General features: G+C 34.2%; 1 protein-coding gene across 11 annotated transcripts in view; it reads right to left on the reverse strand.

The window, feature by feature from the left end:
- DIAPH2 (diaphanous related formin 2) overlaps window positions 1-14,504 on the reverse strand; it is a 939,022-nt gene that overhangs the window by 372,290 nt on the left and 552,228 nt on the right. For all 11 annotated transcript variants that reach the window (XM_039859137.1, XM_039859172.1, XM_039859127.1 and 8 more), the window contains one exon: window positions 1,650-1,814. In XM_039859137.1, the coding sequence (XP_039715071.1) occupies window positions 1,650-1,814 (165 nt within the window). The remainder of the gene's footprint in view (window positions 1-1,649; window positions 1,815-14,504) is intronic.

A 14,504-nucleotide genomic window follows, 5' to 3' on the forward strand; every position in this document is an offset into this window, starting at 1 on the left:
ACCTACAGTCACATAGCTTATTACTGATAGCACGAGAGTGCAGAATCAGGTCTTAATAATGATATCTTTACATTTTTTTTTAAAACGAGTTATGATTACCAAGTTCTACAAGTATAATTGTTAGCAAGCCTTCTAAGCATCTAATGCGACTGAACATAGGCTGTCACACAGAAATTGTCCTAAATCAAATGCTGCAATATGAGAGAAGTATACCAAATTCTACTACGTCTGTATTGGGGAGATGAGGGGCACAGACTATTTTAGGATCCAATCCATGTTAAAACAAGGCACTTTTTAATAGAGATCGACAATATTAATTATATTTCTTTTCTCCATTCACCTATAGACATTGATGTTACAAAAATAATCTACTGGATTTATCTTTTCGATGTGTCAACTGAAATGTCTTTTCTAGCCTCATTTCTTTTCAACATACTTTTTTTTCTCTTTGAAAATAATACTGGATATTCATATGTTCATGTCATATTTATAAATTTTAAATTTTGAAAATAAATTGACTACTCATTAACAGAACACACATTACTACTTATTGGCCAGCTAAAAGTTTAAATACATGTTCTATTAAGAGATAAAGAGCAAAGACCAAAATAATTCCAAAATTTCAGCAAAAAGGAAAACAAGTGATTATACTTATGAAAGTTTTTGGACATAGAACCCAGAGCTGGTAATAACTCAAGCTGGGGTGCTCTGGGCTCCAGGTCCTAAGTCAGTAGATGAAAACAAATGCTTTCCACGAGTATATTTGTATCTGATAGATTGTACAAGTCACAACAAAATTGAATGATTTCATGGGGCAACACCATCAATTAAGAGAGGGAGCCTTATTTAGCAAAACTGCTCTGAGGACAGAAACATACCTCAAACTGCAATGTGTTAGTTTGCTAACTGATCTTCTGTTGGAGATAACTGCTAAAATTCCTTCTTTAAAGTACATGAACTTTTGTTTGATATCACCTACTGTGCATATCTTTCTTTACTACCATCAGAGTCTGTAGTCTTCTATTCCTTCGCTGATGCAGAGAAGTATTTCCACAGCATCTATACAGCAAAGCTTTTGTTCCCCTCTAGCATCAGAACTGGCACACTAATTGCTCCCCTCCAATTAATGCTAATATTTGCTGTTACGCACAAGAGTTACAGTTTAAAATAAGAGCCCACGCTCTGAAAGAAATTGTAGGTATTCAAGGTCATTTACACAGTCTAATTTAGAATCAGTTCCTCATCTAGAATATGAAAGAAATTTGTTCATAAACCACAGCATCTTATTGTATTAAATATTATTTTAGATATGAATTTTTAAGCTAGGTCAAATTGTAATATTATGCTGTATAAAAATTGGCCATTTATGTACCAATTCATTCATTTTCCATACAATTTCAGTGGAAAAATTCCCATGTATACTTAAAGTTGAAGATAATTCATTTAGGTCCCCATTGTACATTAAGCAAGCCAACAATTTTTAACTATGTCACAGGTTTAAAATATCTGTCAATTCCTGTTACAGAGCTATAACATGAAATCAATATGGTCAATAGTTACATAAAATGCCAATAGAAGAAATTCTATCAATAGAAGAAATTTAAAACAAAAGCAAGAGGCTTTTTAATGCATTAAGATGTATTACTCACCAGAAACAAAGTTCGGAAGTTGCTGAGATCACCAAAAAACTCTTCTATGCTCACTGTCTTAGAGTCAAAAATAAAGTATTCTCCAAGACTCTCATAGAGCTTTACCATATTGTTGTGCATGGTGAGCAGTTTTTCATACTGGTCTCTGGCAGTCTTTGTAAAGCTGTAGCTTTCTGTTAAGGAACATGAACCAATAGTACTTCAAAGGCAATCACTAGATGTTAAGGTTGAATTATATCACCATTTCTGTAAATACTTACATGTCACTTTGCTAGGGTTGCCATGACAAAATGCAACTGATTGGGAAGTAAACTACAGAAATTTATTTTCTCACAATTCTGGAGACTAGAAATCCAATATCAAGGTGTTGGCAAGTTTGGTTTCTTCTGTGGCCTCTCCCCTTATCTTGTTGTAGATGGCTGCCTTCTGTGTCCTCACATGGTGGTCTCTCTGTGTTGTCAGCGTCCTAATCTCCTCTTCTTATGAGGACACTAGTCACATGGGATTAGGGCCCACCCTTAGAATCTCGTTTTAACTTAATTACCTCCTTAAAGGCCCTATCTCCAAATAGTCACATTCTGAGGTTCTAGAGGCTAGGGTTTCAATATGTGAATTTTGCACAGACACAATTCAGCCCACAACAAATTACTGGAGTCATTATATCATTTAGTGAGTTTTGAAAAACTATAAATTAGGCATAAGAATTTAATGCATAACCCAGAACAGGTCTGCTAGTACAGGTTTGCTAAATGAAAACACATAAGTATAAATATGCCAAAACTGCTTCATATTTTTTTATGAACAAGGTAGGATAGAAACAAGCACTAACAAAAAACTTAGAAAAAAAGTATAAATTCTCTTAATGTACATATTCTACATAGAGAGGTTACAGTAAATTCTATATGTAGATTATGAATAAATATGAGTAAATAAACAATGTGTGTGTGTGTGTGTATTTTTTTTGTGTGTGTGTGTGTCCATCCCATGAGAAGAAGAGAGGAGAGGAAGAGGAGGAAGGGAGGGAGAGATTCTGCTATAGTTCTGGAACCTTAATCACCCCAACAGCTTATTCAAACCTAGATTCCTATTTGCTGAGCCTGAGCTCAAGAACCCGAACACTAATTTCTAACAAGTTCCCGGGTGCTGCTGAGGCTGCCAGTCCAAGATTACACTCTGAGTAGTATGCTCTAGAAAAACTACTTATCCAGATATTAATTACATCGTTGTTTTACAAATAGTATCAAAAAAGTGGTAACAATCACTACCAAAGCATAAAATGAACCAAATATATAAATGTGTCTGACTAAAGGAATCTCATTATATATAAATTTATACTTACAGAAAGAAATTATAATATTTTCTTCCTGATTATAGAAGATATATTTATAGAAAATTATCTCCTTAGGTGACTTAGAAATCTAAAAAACATAAATAAGTGAACTAAAATTTTCAACAACTCAGAAGCAAGTATTGTGAACATTTTGGGGCATTTCCTTCTGGTCTTTCTTCTATGGCTATTAACTTTTTTAAAAAAATATTAAATTAGTATCAAGTATACAGTACATTGGTTAGGCATCTATATAGTTCATAAAACAATCCCCCCAATTGCTCCCTCCCTTTTAAATGTTAGATGATAAAAATGCTTCAGAGAAAGGTAAGCAGGCTAACCATGAAGAATATAGGGAACTAAATCCACCTTCTAAAATTAGAATTAAATTTATTAAAAATCAATAATGATCACATAAGTAAAATATCTTTAAATAGAAAGGTAATAAACTTGGAATTGTAAAAGAATAATAGCACAGTTTGTGGCATGCTATTTTAAGATCCACCACAGTGTATTAATATTTTGTGATAGTATTATTTTATCAGATACTGATAATTGTGTCTTGAAATACTTGATTCCATAACACTTTCTGAATTCTTCAGCGTGTTTTATTATAACCTGGGGCCAAATTTATTTTCCATGGGAACATAGCTCTACCTATACAATGGAAGTCAATGGGGAAATCAGACCATTTCTGGAAAATTACTTTGCAGCTGATACTTACGGAATACATCATGATTTTAAAAGTGAGATGCCCCTCTCTACATATTTTCTTTCTTATGCTACTTAAGTATTGGCATCCGCATTAGCAATCCAACAACCTCTTCCCTGCTAATAAGTAACATTATACCTTTCAACCCTCAAGTTCATTTTGATGTTAACAGAACTGAAAGAATTAATGCATTTCTGACTCTTCTTTTACCAATGAAAATTATATGTAATACTACGTACACATTTTGATTTCACTTCTAAGAATATCACCATTTTTTTTTTTTTTTTACTTTTTAAAATGTGTTAAACGTCCTATTTAAGAGTTATGGAAATAAGACAACACCCTTCATTTCTTAGCATGGAATGAAAGTGAGATTTTTCGCTTTCTAGTCTCTCTTCCCTAAATAAAGAAAACTCATGCCAGAGACTTGCTAGGCAGAAACACTTTGCAAAGGTCACTTACTTGTACTCTATTTGCAATGCAAATTAATAAACTGTATATTTCAGAAGCCTCAACATCTGTACAGCACAGAGAAAAAGCCAAAGATAAAAAAGGCGAAAAACTGTTTCCCATTTATCATGACACAATTTTTCACCAGCTAAAATATGCCCATGTAGTGATACACAATTTCACAAATTTGTTTTCCTAGAACAAAAACTGATTTCAGAAATTCTGTGTGTGTACCGAAGTGAGACAATTTGAAAAATTCTGGGAACAGTTTATCTTAGAAATAATAAATGGACAGCAACCCAATTTCCAAGTTCTTCACTTATCTTCACAGTGATTACTTTGTAAAAGAAACAGCATGAGTCAGCACTGAATCTTTCACAGTTGCAACCATGATACCTAATCCTGCCTGGTACTGCAGGTAAAAAAGAACTAGACACTATCATTCCTTTTTCATCACTTGATTTCAGTTAGAAATTTTTATTTAATTTTTTTGAACAGCCACTAAATACGATATACTGGTTAGTACTATGTTAATAAGCACTGTGATGGATACAGTAACATTAAAGCCTAATACAGACCTTGAAGAAGTTTATAATCTAATATTACAAATAATTCTACCATTATCAATTTGCATTTGTATAAGACTTTACCATTTTCGATATATTTTTCCTCCCATTATGCCCCGTATTCTTCATAACAACCTTACCAAAGAGGCAGAGAAATACCACTATTCAGATTTTAGGGTTGTGGAAACTAGAAAAAGGCACTCATCTATCTTGGGTTAGAATGTAGTGAAGTGTTGCAGAATATGCCACTCCAAAATATGCTTCTATGGCACAGGTTATTCTGAGCCGATTGAGAAACAGCAGAGATAGGAAAATTTCTGAGAATACTAAAAGTTACCCTTTTGAAAGGAATATTTACATTTATAAAGGAAATCTCCATTTGTGAGGGTGTCTCCCTCTCCTTACCAGGAAGAGAAGGATGAATCAATGATGAAATTGCAGATTTAAATCTGCACAACAAACCTTACTCTTTTTTTTTTTTTAATGGTGCTTTTCCTGGTAACTCTCCTCCCCCAATAACTGGTGTCTTCACACCTTTCTTTTATCTTTAGCTGGAGATGGTATTTAAATTGGTGATTTAGGCTACCTCAGGGAATTAACTCACTTTTACCAGGGTATCTCCAAAGTATACATGAGGTGTGCATATTAATAAACTTCTGCTTAATTTTTTCTTGTTAATCTTTTATTATGGGGGAAAAGAAATAAATGATATCTAAATTAGAAAGAAGTAAAACTGTCACTATTTTTGGATGCCATGATTTTATATATAGAAAACCCTAAAGATTCTGCTAAAAACAGAAATAACAAATTCAGTAAAGTTTCAGGGTACAGAATCAATATACAGAAATCTGTTGCATATTTATACACCAACAACAAACTATTAGAAATTCAGAAAACAATTTCATTTATGATTGTGTCAAAAAGCATATAATAACTAGAAATATATTTTAAAAAATAAGTGAAAGACCTGCATACTGAAAACTATAAGACATTGATGAAAGAAACTGAAGACACAAAAAGGTGGATATTCCATGCTCATGGATGAGAAGAATTAATTTTGTAAAAATGCTTACATTACCCAAAGCAGTGTACACATTCAATTCAATCCCTACCAAAATTCCAATGGCACTTTTCAGATAAATAGAACAAACAATCCTAAAATTTATATGGAACCAAGAAAGATCCGAAATAACCAAAGCAATCTTGAGACGAAAAAAAAAATGATGGAGGCATAATGTTCCCTGATTTCAATTATTTTTACAAAGCTATAGTAATCAAAACAGTGTGATACTGGCATAAAAACAGGCACATAGATCAATGGAACAGAATAGAGAGTTCAGAAATAAACCCACGCCTGTATGGTTAATTAATTTATGACAATGAGGCAAGAACATACACGGAATAAGGAAAGTCTCTTCAATAAATGGTATTGGGAAAACTGCACAAGAATGAAACTGGACCACTGTCTTATACCATACAAAAAAAAAATAATTAAAAACGGATTAACGAACATAATAATTTGTATGGGTCCAGAATGAGTATCCACATCAAATTATTTAAAGCTAAAAACAATTAAAGTCCAACAAACTGAAGAAGAGTTATGTATGATTGTTTGTTTGTTTTTACCTCCTTCTTACCTATCTAAAGGAATTCAGATAAAAAACATGTTTCAGGAAGGTAGGCTTAGCCTATTCACCTTAGCATATGTGAATTGAGTGCAGCAAACAGGGAAGATCCATGCAAGAATATGTTTGTTAGATGTGCCCTGTTGTTTCTGGGTGGCCCAGCAAGAATTTACCACATATTTGCTCATTCTCATCTACTGGTGAATTACCTCTTTTCCCTTTGAAGTCCCAGAGCCCTACCTACCACTCCTTACTCAAGAATGGCATATAAGCCTCAAGTACCCAATTGGGCCCAATCATCAGGGCAAAAAGCAAAGAAGTAGAACTGGATAGCAGAGAAACAACAGTTGATTTTTACCGTCAGCAGGTGCAAAACAGAGGCTGAACCGCAGTCTCCAACCCACAACCCAGAGCTCACCTTCCCGCATACCCTACGAGACTGATTACCCCGGAGCCCCAGGGGAATCTGAGCAAACACTGCTGACACTGTCGCTAACACTGACAGGAACTGAAACTGAGGGTAGCAAGCATGATTAAATATCTATGAGAAAATAAAAAGGCATTTTTAAGGCTTTATGTAAAGCAGGGATCCAAGAGGCTTAGACGCCACCTACTGGAAACCAAAAGAAAAATACCTTTTTTTCAGCAGGCTAAAGAGAGACCTTTATATAATAAATCTTCTTTCTGGAAAAACAAAAAGTAAAAGTCCAAGACCAGATGGCTTTACCAGTGAATTCTATCAAACATTCAAAGATTTAATACCTATTCTCTTCAAACTCTTCCAAAAAATCAAAGGGAAGGCAATACTCCCAAACTCATGTTATGAAGCCAATATTACTCTGCTACCAAAATCTGGTAAGGATTAGACAAATAAACAAACAAAAAAAACTATAGACCAATATTTCTAAGAACGCAGATGCAAAAATCCTAAATAAGATACTAGCAAACCGAATACAGCAACATATTAAAAATATTATACACCATGATCAAGTGGGCTTCATCCAAGGGGCACAGGGATGGTTCAATATACGCAAATCGATTAATGTGATACGCCGCATAAAGAAATTAAAAAATAAGAATCGTTTAATCATATCAACGGATGCAAAAAAAGCCTTTGAGAAGATACGACATCCATTTATGACCAAAACTCTTAACAAAATTCATATAGAAGCAAAGTACCTTAACATAATACAAGCCATCTATGACAAACCCTCAACCAACATTATACTGAATGGTGAAAACCTAAAAACCTTCCCTCAAAGATCAGGAACAATGCAAGGTTGTTCATTATTGACACTGTTATTCGATACAATATTGTGGGTCTTAGCAAGTGCAATCAGACAAGAGAAAAATATAAAAGGCATCCAAATAGGAAACGAAGAAGTCAAACTGTCACTATTTGAAGATGACATGATTCTCTATATAGAAAACCCTAAAGACTCCAGAAGAACACTACTCGAAACAATAGGCAAATACAGTAAAGTTTCTTGATACAAAATCAATGTTCGAAAATCCATAGCGTTCCTATACTTTAATAATGAATTGGCAGAAGAAGTAGAAAAAACAATTCCTTTTGCAATTGTACCAAAAAGAAAAAAAAATTGGAATAAATTTAACGAAACACGTGAAAGACCTATATAATGAAAACTACAAAACCCTATTAAAAGAAATCGAAGAAGATACAAAGAAATGGAAAGATATTCCGTGTTCTTGGATTGAAAAAATCAACATAGTTAAAATGACCTTATTACCTAAAGCATTATACAAATTTAATGCAATCCCCATCAAAATCTCATCATCATTTTTTTAAAGAAACAGAACAAAAAATCATCAGATTTGTATGGAAGCACAAAAGACCCCGAAATGCCAAAGCCATCCAGAGAAAAAAGAACTAGGTTAGAGGCATCACTCTGCCCGACTTCAAATTATACTACAAAGTGACAGTAACCAAAATGGCATGGTATTTGCCGCAAAACAGATGCACAGACCAGTGGAACAGAATTGAGAGTCCAGAAGTAAACCCATATTTACATGGGCAAATAATTTTTGACACAGAAAGCCGAAAACATACAGTGTATAAAGCAAAGGCTCTTCAATCAACGGTGCTGAGAAAACTGGAAAGCTACCTGTAAAAGAATGAAACTAGACTCTTGTCTCTCATCACACACCAAAATGAACTCAAAATGAATTAAGGACCTGAATATAAGACCTGAAACAATAAAATGCATAGAAGAAAAATAGGAACTAAAGACAAGGACCTTGGACTTAAAAAAGGATTTTATTACTTTGACCTCAAAGGCGAGGGAAGTAAAAGCTAAAATAAATGAATGGGACTACATCGAACTAAAAAGTTTCTGCTCAGCAAAAGAAATCAACAAGGTAAAGGGTGAACCATCTGAATGGGAAAATATATTTGCAAGCAATGTCTCTGATAGAAGCCTAATATCCAAAATATACTAAGAACTCATACAACTTAACAACAATAACAACAACAACAACAAAAAACAAATGATTCAACCAAAAAATGGGCAGAGGACCTGAACAGACACTTTTCCCTAGAGGACATACAAATGGCTGACAAATATATGAAAAGATGCTCAACATTGTTAGCTATTAGGGAAATGCAAATCAAAACCACAATGAGATACCATGTCACACCTGTTAGGATAGCTATAATCAACAGGACAAGTAATAACAAATGTTGGAGAGGATGTGGAGAAAAAGGAACCCTCATACACTGCTGGTGGGACTGCAAATTGGTACAGACACTATGGAAAACAGTATGGAAGTTCCTCAAAACTCTAAGAATTAACCTACCATATGATCCAGCAATCCCTCTACTGGGTATTTTCCCCAAAGACTTGAAAACCCATATCCGAAAAGATAGTTGCACGCCGAGGTTCATAGCAGCATTATTCACAGTGGCCAGTGTATGGAAGCAACTGAAGTGTCCTACGGTAGATGAATGGCTAAACAAGCTGTGGTACATATATACAATGGAATATTACTCAGCCATAAGAAGAGATGAAATACTGTCATTTGCGACTACTTGAATGGACCTCAAGATAATCGTGCTAAGCGAAATAAGCCAGATTGAAAAAGTTGAATCGCATGATATCACTTATATGTGTGATCTAAACCTGAAAGAAACAAATGAACAAGACAAACAGAGACTCATGGACATGTAGCTGAAGGAAATTGGACTTTGGGTGGTAAACACACAATAGAATATATAGATGTCAAATTATAATGTATACCTGAAGATTATACAATTGTATTAACCAATGTTACCCCAATAACCTTAATTCTTTTAAAGTAAAAAAAAGAAAATAAAGATGTGATACACATACATGCACACAATCTAATACACTCAGCCATGAAGAATGATGGAATCTTGACATTTGTGACAATGCGGATGGACCTAGAGAGTGCTACACTAAATGAAATAAATTAGACAGAGAAAGACAAATACCATATGATTTCACTTACATATGAAATTCAAAAACAAAATAAATTAATGAACAAACCAAAACAAAACTCATAGGTACAGAGGACAGATTGGTGGTTGCCAAAGGGGAGAGGTGGTTGGGAGTGGGTGAAATGGGTAATGGGGATCGAGAGGTACTAACTTCCACATATAAAATAGGTCATGGGGGTGTCATGCATAGGATGGTGACTATAGTTAATAATATTATATTGCTACTTTGAAAGTTGCTAAGAAAGTAAATCTTAAAAGTTCTCATCACAAGAAAAAAAATTGTGACTTTGTGTGGTGATGGATGCTATCTGAACTTATTGTGATGATCACTTTGCAGTGTATACAAATGTTGAATCAGTATGTTGTACATCTGAAACTAACATAGTGTTGTATGTCAATTATACTTCAATTAAAAAATCCAACCTGAGGTAGCTATAATTCATCCATAGGCATGTACTTAAATAGAAGGTAAATTATTTTCTTTACACTTTTAGTATATTATCTATTGACTTTTTTTTTGTAATTGTACCTGCCTGAACATAAATTGGTTGAAGTTAGGTGTTGTAACCTTTGCCTTCTAACTGATAAAATAGATGATGGGGTTCAGAATATGCTACCCCAAAACATAGCACTATGGCATATTGAATATTTTAAGCTGAAGGCCTTTGAGAAAATAGAAGAAGCAGAAGGCCACTCTGACCTTCTCTTGGCACTCCTCTCCAGAAATAAGTCATAAGGCCTTCGTGTGAGAGGGGCCTTCTTATATCCAGAGGAAAGGACCATCTTTATCTCCAAGATGGAGGGACATCAAGAAGAATCCAAATGAAGGGGACTTGCTAAGTTCCCCTCAGTTTATTACGCTTACCTCGTACTCTTCACCCTATCATATCTTTCCATGACTTTCCACTCTTTATCAATCCTAGCATAAAAATTCTCAGGTCTAATGATTTCTTTGGGTCTTAATTTCCTAATAAAGGCTACCATGTCACATGAAAGTTACATTCAATAGATTTGTATGTTTTTCTCCTGCTAATCTATCTTTGCCAGTTTAAATTTTGGACTTGGCCATAGACCCCAAAACAGATGAGTGAAACTTTTTCCTCTCCTTCATAGTATTACTCCATCAAATACTTGGCAGAGAAAACTGTTTATCATTATACTTAATCTTGATGTAAAGAGTAATTAACACAGAACGCTTGTTCCATTAGAACTGGAATAAGTATTCACAGAGCACTGGGGATGAAGTTTATGTATCTCATAGCTAATTAAGTCAAATTTGTTTAAAATTCCTCATCTTTGTAGGCAGTGTATTAGTTATGATTTTAATAAAAAAAAAACTTGAAATTTTAAATAGCATTGCTGCTGGATTGTTGAGAACATGAAAAAATCAGCTTGAGATCCACTTAACCTTCACACAAGCTTTAGTTAGCAACATGACATACTCATTTAAATAAAAGAGTCACAAATATACAACCTATTGAAGAATATAGAAAGCATTTCCTCTTTCCATGACCTGTCAAAAAGATTCCTCTGAATGCTAAAAAAAATATTAATTTTTCCATGTAATTTGAATACATCATTTTTAGTAAAAAGTTGTTAGTATTTCAAAAAATTTACCTTAAAACAATATTAAGGCATATTAAAGTAGCTGAAATGTACTTACAAATAACATTATGTGATAAATATGTGTCGACAAATACTTTAAAATGTGAAACATTAACAAGGACAATATGGAATGCATATATTAATTTTCATTTGGATTCAACATGGTACTTTAAAATAATCCAGAATATAGACTAAAAATCTTCAAAAAATCAGATTACAAAATATAGGCATAGGGTATTTAAACAATATAACAAAGATAGCATAGTCAATGAGGGATTTTGAAACAAAATTCCCAGTTTTTAACATATAGGAGGCAATTATGTTAATGGGAGATGGAACGATTTTGTAATGGCCACACTTTTCCACAAATGGCCTAAGTCAGCTGGGTATAAAGAAAATGCTTTTAAATCAGCTTCCAGTTAAAGCCACAAATTCGATGGTTATTATAGAAGTAAGGGGTACACTCAGCACTCTTACTTTTCTCTATTCCCATTCATTACTCACTTCCTTGTGTCTTTTGTGCATATTTCTTTTCACCCTCCCTTGGAAGACAGAATCTATCTTTGCATTCTTAGAAACCCAATAGAGTGATCTTGCCATTCATTTAGTCAAACAAATTTATAAAGTGCCTACTATGTTCCAGGTATCTTCTAGGTGCTTAGGATATAGTAATGAATATTCACATAAAGTCACTAGTCACTGCCTTCACAGAGATTACAATTTAGCGGGAAAACATACATGAAACAAATACATTTTAAACAATCTAAATTACAAATTAAAGAATTTTGATTGCAAAGCATAGGTTGTTAAAGAGTGTTATATTTGGAAGACCTAGTAGACTTATTGGCGGTGTGGGTGGCCCTCTTGAAGGATGAAACATTAAAACTGAGACCTGAAAGGAAAATGCCAGGAGAAGGAGCACTGGGGGAGGGTGAGTGGAAGCTCTGCAAGATATTAAATATTCTAGACATGCAAAGAAGAAAAAAAGGCCTGGAAACCTAGAGCTTACAGAATAAGTGGGAGACAGGAGGGAGACAGTTTCTGAGGTACATAGGGGCCAGATTCTACAGGTCTCTTGACATTTTGAATTTTTTCCTCAGAAAAATATAAGTCATTGAAGAGTTTTAAACAAGAAAGTGATAAGATCAGATTTCTTTTGCATAAAGGCATAAAAAATGCTATCTTAAATTAACACAGACACATACAACATACACTAACAATGATAATAAAAAAATCCTGGAACTAATGGAATATAGAATACTGTCTGAATGATAGTAAGTCTAGTTAGTAGATCCAAACTACTGATGAGAAGTAGATATATTATATAAATATCCAGTTAAAGTATATTTGGTAAGTTACTAAGAATATTACATAGAATCAAAGGAAGCTAAAAAACAGCAGGTATTAGGCAATACATAACTATTGAGATTGGCACATAAATAGTTGTGCTTAGAGTAACAGAAGAGTTATGATTATAACATTTTGAGATTGATGTGTATATTTTGGAATGTCAGTATTATTATTTAATATTCAGAGTATGCATACGCAGATGTTAATGAGATCAAGTCCTACCTCCAGCCCTACCTCACATTCAGCTCTCAGTGTCATTTATCCTGTGGCTACAATGTATAAGAAATTGTGAGAGATTAAGTAGAGAAAAAGAAAATAAAGTGATAAGACATGGCTTCTAACCATCACCGAATTTATAAACTAGTGTTGGGAGACAGATAAATAATAGCAGAGCAGCAGTAGCAGGAACTAATGTTTACTGAATTCTTACAATGAATCAGACTCTGAGCTAAATGCTTTATAAGCCTTGTCTTATTTAATCCTCCCAATGGTCTTATGACACATATATACTATTAGTAACTCCATTTTCACATGATGAAATTGGCTTTGGGGAAGTCACTGACTTTCTCTGTGACATCTTTATAGTAAGGAGTGGATTCAGGATTTGAACCTGGGTACCCTTCCCCACGACCCCACAATACAAAACTACGCATTTAACCAGCATGCTTATTTTCTTTTGTTTGAAAAATAAAGAAAAGTGTGTGGCAAAATAAACTAAACTCCAAGAAAGATGTGGAAACACATAGAAAGGAGTGATTCTGAGATTATTGGGAAAGGTTTCAGAAGAAAGTAACTTTCCAGTTCCATCTGGAGGTATGGAAAGGATTTCCCTACCCAAAGAAGAAGACACCCCAGGCAATGAGAATAACATGAGCAATGGTATAAAAATATCTAGAATTATCAAGAAACTTTTACTATTCTGAGGTAACATAATTTGGGGACACAAGGAGATGCAGAGGAGATGCCTGTCATGAGTAGCAGAACAAGCCACCCTAATAACATATACCTCTTTGGCATGAGGGTTATTTTGAGTTGAAGGCACTTGCAAAAACAGCAAATGCAGAGAGAGGCTTTCTCTGAACTCCCCTTATTTGTTTAAGACAGATCCTCTAAAAGAAACTCAATTGTCATAAATCTTCGCCCCAGGGTTTCATCGACCAGAGAAGGTTGCCTTTAATCACAGGAAAGGAGACTATAAGTTGATCTCAAACTTTGTCATACACTATTATACTTCCATCTATTCTTCTAAGGGGCCATTCATCTTTTCTAAAAATCCTTTACTCTCCTCCAAGTGGTCTACAGCTCCTCTCCACTTCTCCTATTAAGATAGTATATGAGCTCTCAAATCTCATAATCTCATTGTTTGCTTGGGTATTCTCTTTTTCCCTCTGTGATGTCCCTGCACATATATCAAAAATTAATAAATCTGTATACTTCTTTTCCTGTTAATCTGCCTATCGTCAGTTCATTTCATAGACCTGGTTATTGAACCTACACCTAGAAAGGTGTAAAATGCATGTTAAAGTTTTCGAGTTTACTTTGTAGGCAATGAGTAATCAATGGTTTTTATATAGAAGAATAATATGACCTTACATGTTTGTAGGAATCTAACTCTGGTGACAGTAAGAAGGATGGTTTGGAGAAGTGAGACACTGAACCCTGGGAGAGCACCTAGGAAGCTAACAGAGTAACACTGAATAGAAAGCAAAAAGTAGATATAAGAAATATCGAGGAGATAGAGA

This window comes from Pteropus medius, unplaced genomic scaffold, assembly GCF_902729225.1.
Source record: "Pteropus medius unplaced genomic scaffold, Ma_sr-lr_union100, whole genome shotgun sequence".
NCBI lineage: Eukaryota > Metazoa > Chordata > Mammalia > Chiroptera > Pteropodidae > Pteropus > Pteropus medius.